The 9,747-nt window shown below is 39.3% G+C and overlaps 2 protein-coding genes across 4 annotated transcripts; one reads left to right on the forward strand and one right to left on the reverse strand.

Moving 5' to 3' along the window:
• Positions 1–362: 362 nt before the first annotated feature.
• Positions 363–2,297, forward strand: LOC109856303 (ATP synthase mitochondrial F1 complex assembly factor 2). 2 transcript variants are annotated; one of them, XM_020431424.1, is made up of 6 exons: positions 363–559; positions 712–905; positions 1,162–1,272; positions 1,352–1,532; positions 1,615–1,730; positions 1,850–2,296. In XM_020431424.1, exons 1-6 carry the CDS (start codon positions 460–462, stop codon positions 1,991–1,993), a joined length of 846 nt encoding a protein of 281 aa, XP_020287013.1. In that variant the 5' UTR covers positions 363–459; the 3' UTR covers positions 1,994–2,296. The 2 variants fall into 2 exon arrangements, with proteins under 2 accessions (XP_020287013.1, XP_020287014.1); XM_020431425.1 differs by having other exon boundaries at positions 402–559; positions 734–905; positions 1,850–2,297.
• On the reverse strand, positions 2,154–9,319 carry LOC109856302 (protein eyes shut). 2 transcript variants are annotated; one of them, XM_020431423.1, is made up of 16 exons: positions 8,731–9,319; positions 7,568–7,753; positions 7,011–7,159; positions 6,805–6,915; positions 6,609–6,716; positions 6,392–6,505; positions 5,381–6,245; positions 4,858–5,251; positions 4,348–4,658; positions 4,001–4,211; positions 3,779–3,930; positions 3,550–3,686; positions 3,183–3,428; positions 2,841–3,038; positions 2,367–2,595; positions 2,154–2,241 (listed from the first exon to the last, which is right to left on the reverse strand). In XM_020431423.1, exons 1-16 carry the CDS (start codon positions 8,736–8,738, stop codon positions 2,190–2,192), a joined length of 3,471 nt encoding a protein of 1,156 aa, XP_020287012.1. In that variant the 5' UTR covers positions 8,739–9,319; the 3' UTR covers positions 2,154–2,189. The 2 variants fall into 2 exon arrangements, with proteins under 2 accessions (XP_020287012.1, XP_020287011.1); XM_020431422.1 differs by having other exon boundaries at positions 7,568–9,319.
• Positions 9,320–9,747: the final 428 nt, after the last annotated feature.

The following is a 9,747-nucleotide window of genomic DNA, read 5'->3' on the forward strand; positions in this document are numbered from 1 at the left end:
AAAAAAAAAAAAAAAAAAAAAAAAAAAAAAAAAAAAAAAAAAAAAAAAAAAGCCGGCGGGAATCGAACCCTAGTCTCCAGCGTAGCAGTCGGGCACCTAAGCACCTGCGCTACGCAGCGGTTCTTGAAAATATTACTAACGAAAGGCTATATAAGCTACACTATATGATTTAATTTAAATCGAGTTTTCTCGAAAATGGCTGAGAGGTGCGCCCTATCCCTTTGCTCAAGTATTCTCCTAATAGAGTACTATACAACAAAAAATATACAAAAATATACAAAAAATTATTAACATTTTTTTGTTACTTTTTATCAATTGCTCTTCTTTTCATTTTCACATAACGTTTAAATTACCTTAATCAATTTTTGCTATGAAGAAGAACACCGCCATGTTAACTTTCGATACACACACACACTCTTCAGTGTTCTTGTCTTTTGATCCACTTGCAATACAATAATAATGAACAATACGCTACAACTTTTTAACAAACTAATCAATACGTTACATTACTTTAAATGCAACAAATTTGTGCCTTCTTCCTTAGTAGTAAGAAATATGGGTAATTATTACCACTGTTATAGTTTGTTAAAAATATTTTAGGTTAGATTCTTATTTGACAGATTTTATTATCCAATGTGTATTTAAATGAAAATACGTAATTTGAGATTGATTTTTACTAGCAGTGTGTTTAAGATACTTTGACACTTGTAGCCACTATAAAACGATTTTATAGAAGAACAAATATACTTTCAAATGGTGGCAAGTTTGAGATTACATTGGATCAGAGGAAGCTGAAGACACCTCAAGGTAGAATATTTGAAGTAAATAGCGAACCATTAGCTTTGGCTGTGGCTGCTGAATGGGATGCACAGAAGGAGACCATTGACAGAGGAAGTATGCACTTGGTATGATTGATATATAATTTTATGTAACAAAAATATAATCTTGGCCTGCATTGTCATTTCATATTGAACACTAACACAACTGTTCTGAATCTAATATAAAGAGATCAAATTGAATATTATTTTACACGTGTGATTACAATATAGAAATATTCCAGTTATATTTTACTAATTTACATCAGACAGTCTTTTTATATTGTAGTTTATTATTTATAGAAATTGTGTGCATCAAGCTGATAAGTTTATTCTTTTGCTTTAGACATCTCTGTGCAACACTGTGTTGGATAATCCACATAATTACACCAAGACAGATCTAGTCAATCACATAGTAAACTGCTTAGAAACGGATACAGTTTTATTTTATTCCAGTGTAAGAAAGTGTTTGTACAAATCTGTGTCTTCCTTATAATATCAGTGTGATGTTTAACTATTACAATTTGTGAATTCAGGAGGTGGATGAATTATATCAATTACAAGTAAAAAAGTGGGATCCTATAATTCGTTGGTTTTGTGAACATTATGATGTGGATATTGCAGGAACTCAAACTATAGAAGCTCCTACTGTGTCCACAGAAACCAAAGCTGCGTTAACAAGACACTTATTGTCGCATAATTTTAATAGTATTTATGGTAATGGCAATATTTTATAGAAAAACAACACTATACGTGTATAATATAATTTACTCACTAGTATTTGTCTACACATACGTAGGTCTTGTATATGCAGTGGACGGTTTAAAATCAGTCATTCTGACTCTTGCCACGGCTGCAAGAGTGATTAATATTCCGGAAGCTGTTAGTCTTTCGCGACTAGAAGAGGAATTTCAGGTATATAAAAACGTTTATCTTTTACAATTTATAATTTAACCTCAAGTTGCCTTTGTTTTTTTTTTTTTTTTTCAACTTTATAGTAATAATATTGATAATATTAATTTTTTTACACGTAGATCTCTCACTGGGGCAACGTCGAATGGCATCACGAGTACAGCAAACATGATTTACAAACGCGTTTATCGGCGGCAATGTTATTTGTATACTTGAACTCTCATTCCGCCACCTCGCGACCCAAAACTAACACACCCCTGATTTAAGTTAAATCTCGGAGAGATTGCTACGGTCAATAGAAAATTCATAGATAATAAAATTTGTAAGAACAACGTGCTCTCACTGTTTATAACACCATCTGTAACATCGATGTCGATCAGTTATTTTATTTGCGCTAAGTAATAAGAGCTGAGACACAATAGTTGTCTCTTTTCTTATGCGGATAAAATTAGTCCTAGCGAATCATGCTGGAATAGAACAATCTGGTCCAACCCACTCTTTTGTACAAATACAACTGTGAAAAAAACATATGTTAAATAAATAATTACGCGTAGAGTAATTACATCGTGTATGTATCTTGTAAAGTGTCTTGCATCTTTTTTTTCTTTTATGAGAGAATTTTTAAGATTTATGTATTACCTATACGACGCTCCGTGATGCAAACATACGGCGCCGTTCTTGCACGAGTGGCGAATGCATTCGTTGCGATTGCACTCGCCCACACCGCGACCGGTAGCCGGACTAGAGCCAGTCAACGGAAGAATTGACGTTTCTGTGCGCAATTCGACGTCAAATATACATCCAGAGAAACCGGTATGGAGAGGCAAATCGTGCGGCAACGTTTCGAAATTTTTGGACTTATAGCCACCTTCAAGAAAAAATAATTTACATAAAACACACACACGTACTGCTTACTTAACGTCACATTTAACGTGTGCTATATCATCTTGACATTTATTCGTCAATGTCAAGATTTTATGTTTACCATCGACGTCAAATATGAAATGATGAAATAACGTCAGATTACATACGAACGATGATTACATTTAGCAAGATAAAATGTGTGATGAAAAACGATATGAGTGCTGACACAGCGCCAAATTCATAACGTACCAATATAAAGAACTGGCGATACATCGAGTTGACTCATAGATCCCACCGCCTGACCGGTCACATTGCTGAGACCCTCGACAGCAAGCCACGCTTCTTTTCCTCTTCTGCCAATTCGAACACTATACGTTTTAGTTTTACCGGCCGACCCCGCTACGTTCAGGGAGTTCAATGAGTCGCTGGTAAAGATTCTTCGCACTCCTATAAAAATAATACAGAGTCTTTAAATATATTTTTATATATCTCTCACACGTACATTCTCCTCTCGATGACTTTGGATGTGAGATCTTCAAATATATTACATATAATAGGATTTATAATTTAATATTTATTTTGATCACTCGCCGGAGCCTAAATCCCACGTGAGCATAATGTAACCGCGCACGAATGTTATCGAGAGATGATCCGAGACATCGCGGCGCGAGCCTCGCTGTCCGAGATATGCTATCAAGGAGATTTGATCGAACGTGCGAGGGATGAGTCGTAGCTTCAGCTCCATTGTGTCCTTTATCGAAATCGGCACGCCGTAAGCGATGTACGAGGCGAAGCCGGGAACAAGGACCGAGAAAGCCGGTCGCACCAGGATAGCATCTGGCGAGAGCAAATCGATTTGTAATTTCGTCACATTGCGATCTCAGTGCGTCGCGCGTGGAATGTGTATTAAAAGGCTTTTTGTTTGGCACTTTTTCATGTATATATCACAGTGATTTACCTTCTTCGCAGAAAAGTCCGTGACTGCCGAGCGGGCAAACGCAAATAAAACCAGTTCCCGGCGAGCTTACGCATGTCGCACCTATCGAGCAAGGATTGTCGTTGCACGCCGAGTGCTCGCACAAAGGTCCGGTGTAGCTGCAAATAAACATGTCAGAGAAGAAATTAAAAAGGTTTTTTTTAAAAACGTTCTTGTTTCACAGTTGCTGCATGATAGTGTGATTATTTACCCTGCTATGCATTTACAGCGAATTCTACCGTCGCTTTCTTCACACGCGCCGAAATTCTGACACGGATTCGATAGACATAAAAATGACGTGCATTCTTCGATTTGAAAGGTCTCCATGGAATCGTGAATGAAATGTCGCGAAATGCCGTTCACCTGCAACGAAATTTTTATTGGAGAAAATAGAAATCAATTTTGAATATAACATTCCTGTGAAAATTCCTGCCTTCAGAGAATCCATGCAACCGATAAATCCCATAGCTACGTGGGGAAAATAATGCGAGAACGTTAATGGGATGCCTCCTATGTAAAGATTGGCGTATCTTGGAACCATTCCTCGTTGCGGCAGTAATTGTTCGCCGGTCACGGACATAGTGCCGTTTACCAGCAATTTGGCGAAGCACTTCTCGTTTTCGTCATTGGCAACGTAATGAAAGCTGGCAAGAGAGAAATATATATCTTTTTTTGTAATCTTTTTACAAAAACAAAATTGCGAGAAAGGAGAGAATTCACATTGAAAGTTGGACGGAATGTGATATCGCTTTTAATGCAAACATCTCGCACGCGCGTTACCTCATATCGATGCCCACTTCGAAACCGTTATCGATAACAGCGTCGATCTCGCCGAGTAACATAGTTTCCAGACCGCAGGAAAACTGAAACTTCAACGACCCAAGTTCCAAGTAAACCAGGGAGTACCTCTCGTTGTCGAAGTAAACGTGCAGTATTATTCCATTTTTAAATGCCGTACGAAGTTTGACGTAAATTTGCAGCGTTGCACTCTTGTTATCGCTGATTATCACTTCGATGTGTTGTCTGACAAAAGATTTGCCGTTGAAAGCCGCTTGCGTAATGGTAGAATCGGTCTTGCAACCATCGGCATACTGAACAACGCACACAGATATGAGATACATACAAAAAAAAATACACACATTACATACCTTTTAAAATGTTGTATCTTAAGAGAAAAATTTATGTGAAAAATATAAAAACACAAAAAATTAAGCGGACTTAATCTTCAAATTCTTTCTCCCTTTTGAATGCAAATTAATTTTCAATTTGTTCTGCGTAAAAACCACTCACTTCGGTAACGTTACGCGGAGTTAAAGCGGTGGTGCTCGTTGAGCATTGATTCCCGCGGCAAGCACCGATTTCCGTGATGCCGGTATCGGTTTGATTTGCCAAAGATATGCCGGTGGGTGTTAACGGAGGAGGTACCGTGGAAGTGTCGAACTTCACGGTTGAGGAGGATAATATTGACGGCAGTGTTGACGAGCTGGTCAGAGGTAGAACAGTTTTCGGCGAGCCTACGACTGTGGTTCCCACGTCGAGGGTTCTGTTGTGCGCTGATTCTGTTGTATACTGGAACACACTTGTGTTGAATGGAAACGATGCGTCCGTGGAACTGCGTTCCGTCGCGACACTTGGTGCGGTGCTCCTTTCCTTTTCACTCGTAGTTAGCATTGTTGGTTGATGACTGTGTAAAAAACGTGCAGCGTTATAAAAGCTTCGCAAAATCTCGCGCGTGTACACGAATTGTATCAGATTGTGAGAATTAACTTGCAATGTTTTAAAAAAAACACTTCTTACAAGATAATATATTCACCTGAAACTCATTGTGTATTCCGTTACGTGCGTCACATTTTCGTACGTTCTATCGGTAGCCGGTGAATATGTTTTTGTGGTCTGATCGTACGTGGACGAGTACGTGGTCTTCGTTGTCTGATCGCTGGGTTCTCTCGTAACTTCGTCGTCGCGTACTGATCTTCCGGTTGGAAAATAAGCCTCGGTGCTTCCCGTCTCGGTTGTGCGAAAGTGACTTTCGGTAGTTACGGAAGGCGGCAACGTCACCGATTCGGACGTAACGAGATTGTCTTGAGTCGTGTCTCTGACAGTCGTGGATCTCGCAAATGGAACGGTAAGAAAAACACTAACGCTACTGGCCCCGGTGGAACTTCCATCTTCGTATCCTGAGGTCGTGGTCGTCTTGTCCGGAGACGTGTATCTCTTCGTGTAATATGAACTGCTTGCTCTCAGGGTCGTCGAATACACAGAAGAGCTAGTGGTCGATGTTGACGATAACGATACCGAAGTGTCCACTATCGAAGTCGATGCCTCGGGTGATACAACGGAGGTCGTGCTTTTAATTGGACTCGTTTCCGCTTCGGACGTATCCGCTACTTCAACGCTGGTGACCGTCGAGAAGAAACTGTACTCGCACATCGGACCCCCGTAATTCGGTGGACAAGAGCAAGTGAAGCTGTTGATACCGTCGACGCAAGTGCCTCCGTTGTCGCATTGAGCGAATTTCGATTCGCAATCGTCGTATTTGAGTTCACACAACGCGCCGTGATAATCGGGAACGCAGTAGCAAACCTGATGCTCGTCTTCCAGCAAGCACACCGCACCGTTTTGACAAGGATTCTCGTCGCACGGCACGATCGCTCTGTCGCAATCCTTGCCAGTAAAACCTTTGAAATATTATTTACTTTAAAACAATATAAACTAAGAGTGTGCGAAAAAATGGAATTGGTCATTAAAATTGACATTGTATTTGATCCATCTAGGAAAAATATATATCAACGAGTTCACTCGTTAAATAATGAAAGTAATTTACCGAATAAACAAGCGCAAGTATAGGAAGCTGGGATATTGATGCAGAGACCGCCGTTTTTGCACGGCGACTCCAAACATTCATCGATATCGACGTCGCAGAGGGTACCGGTCCATCCTTTTCGCATCATAAAAAAATCAATCAAAGTCAGTAGTCAAGCTGAGAAATATTTGTTCACTTATAGAGAGATAATTTTATACAATTTTTTTTCTATGTTTACCTTCGCGACAACGACAATAGAATGAGAATCCCGGTCCTTCGACGCACTCGCCGGAATTCTTGCATATAGTATCGTTGCAAACCGAGGCGTCGATCTCGCAGTAATCTCCTACGAGCAAGACAACAGAGTTACGAATAATGGAAAATTGTGTGTCAAAAATAAAATTTTATCATCAAGAATATTTCTTTCGTCGCACCTGAATAACCGTCCGGACATTGACAGGTGATGCCATCGTAATCGACGCAGGTGCCATTGTTGAGACACGGATGATTCGAACACTCGCTGTATCTCTGTTCGCAATTGGTACCTGGTATTTTTATTTAAATTGTCATTCGGTTCAGTCAATTTTAATTTGTACGAGCAAATAAAAAGAAAAAAAAAAGAGTAAAGCGATTTATGTACCTACGAAACCGTCGGGGCAAGTGCAATTGTACGCGGCTACGCCGTCGTTGCACGTGCCGCCATTGAGACAAGGATCTGACCAGCACTCGTCCCAATTGATTTCGCAATTAATCCCCGTGTAGCCGTCGATGCAGTAACAGGAGTACGTGCTGACATGATCCCCAAAGTTGTTTCGCAAGACAGAAAAATAAATACTTTTCTCTAATTTTTATCTATCCCTCTCGCACGTGTCTCGCACTTGTGTGTTTTTTTTTCCACGAGCTTTAAATTATAGGTATTCCCTTTGTCAAATTATTTGATCTCCAAACGTGATCTCTGAACAACTTTGTCGCGTTATCTTCATCGTGTATCTTTAACGCGCGAACTTCCGAGAATATTATAAAAACTTCGCTCGTTCCTACATTTATCCTTGGTTCATTCCCGCGCGTAACTCGTGTCCATATTATGCCAAAGGAAGTTACATCCGAGTCTTGTTAGACAGCTGTCGAGATGTGTGTGTCGAGCGTGTGCTTTGCGAGAGCAAATTTGCGTCTATCTAGATATATGTATGTGTATACCTGTTCTCGTTGTCCAAACAGATCCCGTACATACAGGGATCTCCGCTACAATCCGGTCCTAGCGCAAACACCGTTATCGTGGCCGACAATATTGTTAGAATAAAAATACAACTTTTGTGCGTGCTCCTTGTTGCGGATGGCGAACAGTAACTCCGCTTATAAACCAGTCTAAGTGGCCCTACATACCTTCGTAGCATGATTATAGCATGTTATATACATATACATATGTACGTCGATTTGTTGCTGATGTGTAGATGTGTGTGTGTGTGTGCTTATAAGCACGTGTCATGTATAAAAAGATTATGTTACCGTGGTTCGTGTGTACGTATGCATTATATTCGGTACATATCGGGTACATACCGAATATAATCTACGTACATATTATACATAGATCGGAAAATATACATAAAGCCATTACACGGTATAAATTAAACGAGAGATAGCGATCTATTCGCTTCATGTTGGATATAATGTGCAAGCGCATCTATGTAACATGAAGTATATAAATTACACGCTCAATATATATACTTAGTATCCGTGGTTTTACATCAAGTTTACTATGAAATTGGACAAAAATCGTTTTTTTTGTTCGATAGACATGTTGGTGTTAACAAATTATATCAAGTGGCAAAATCTTGTAATTCGAAAACTTTGACGAATTTTGAAACTAAGAATTTTGATGTAGTAATAATAATTATAAAGAAAAAAAGAAAAGCTACAGAGTACGTACAACCGTATATATTTAATTAGAACTTTTGAACTGTACATAAGAGTATATATATTCTCTCTCTAAAATATATGAAGAGAACGAATAAAAAAGTTGACGATATTATAGCAACTTTCTCAACAAAAAAAAACAATTCTCAGTCGAACTCTCAATAATATTGTCCCGAGTCACGTTACTATTATGTCATTGCTCGTCCGTGACCTTCTTTATATCAACGTTGCGTTATCAGTTAAAATCCTGCGGAGAAATAGAGAGAGGGAGAGAAAAAGAGAGAGAAAGAGAGAGAGAAAGAGAGATATAGTTAATTTTACACTTGATACAGGAATACCGTGTGATCCCTCTGAAAGAATTAAAGAGCGGAAGGATCTTCTCAGGATGGGGAAGAAGGGGAGAGATACCAGGAAGGGCTGTGACGGATCCTTCTTTCTCCAATTACCTTCCCATATCTGTGCGACGGCGGGCAATAAAAAAAGGGAGAACGCGAGTCTCGTCTCGTGGAACACCGCACTTTCGACAATTTTGTACACAGTACGGTATGCCGCATATATTGCTGACGCGGCATAGGCCGGTGGTGTATATACGTTGTATGTATGCACGTTGTTCTTAGCGATGCCGCTCACGATATCCCGTCGACGACGACAACGACGACGACAACTCGAACCGTAGTCCTTGGCAACGTCCGGCCATACAAATAGCTATTACGTGCTGGATACGCTTGCGTGAAACAATCGTGTCGATGTTTGAGATCCCGATATTTTTTCTATTATTTAAACAAAACAGAGAAAGAGCAGTTAGCAATTAATCGATGTCCCCAGGCGTTTTTTAATTTGTACAATTCGTAGAATGCAATCTGTCTACAGGCAAGAGACGCTCGAGCCCTCAAATAATATCTTAACAATGAAAAGTAGTTCAAGATTCGTATGTAAAAAACGTTAGCGTCTCTCTTGCCTGTACAGCTTTGCATCCGACGACGTGTCAAAAGAGAACATAGATAACATAGACACGCGCTTACTGTTGTTATCTATTGTTGAAGCAACCCCTTTTTTAATTATTGATTTATTTTTTTCTTAATAAAAAAATAAAGATGATAGATTGGTTCTTTGAAAGCTGTAATAATGTCAGGCGTGTTTTCAGTTGCGGAAAACAGATCAATGTTTCACAATTTTCAGCGCAAATCGATACCCGCACACGCGAGCGTAGTGAGAATTACTATTGCAAATAGTACTTTTACAGCGCAATTGAGCAAATGTAACGACTTACATTCGATAGAATTTTAAGTAAATAATTAAAAATGATACATATAAAACACATGACGCCTTATGTTTTGGAAGATGTCATTTATTCCGACATTTTTACGCGCTTTGTTTACTATTTGATGACATTTCGTGAGATAAACAAGGTAGGCAAGTTGGGCTGTTTTCCAGGCGCGCGTATATAATACCAACAAAACAAA

Source organism: Pseudomyrmex gracilis, unplaced genomic scaffold (genome assembly GCF_002006095.1).
Source record: "Pseudomyrmex gracilis isolate BER0280 unplaced genomic scaffold, ASM200609v1 scaffold_113, whole genome shotgun sequence".
NCBI lineage: Eukaryota > Metazoa > Arthropoda > Insecta > Hymenoptera > Formicidae > Pseudomyrmex > Pseudomyrmex gracilis.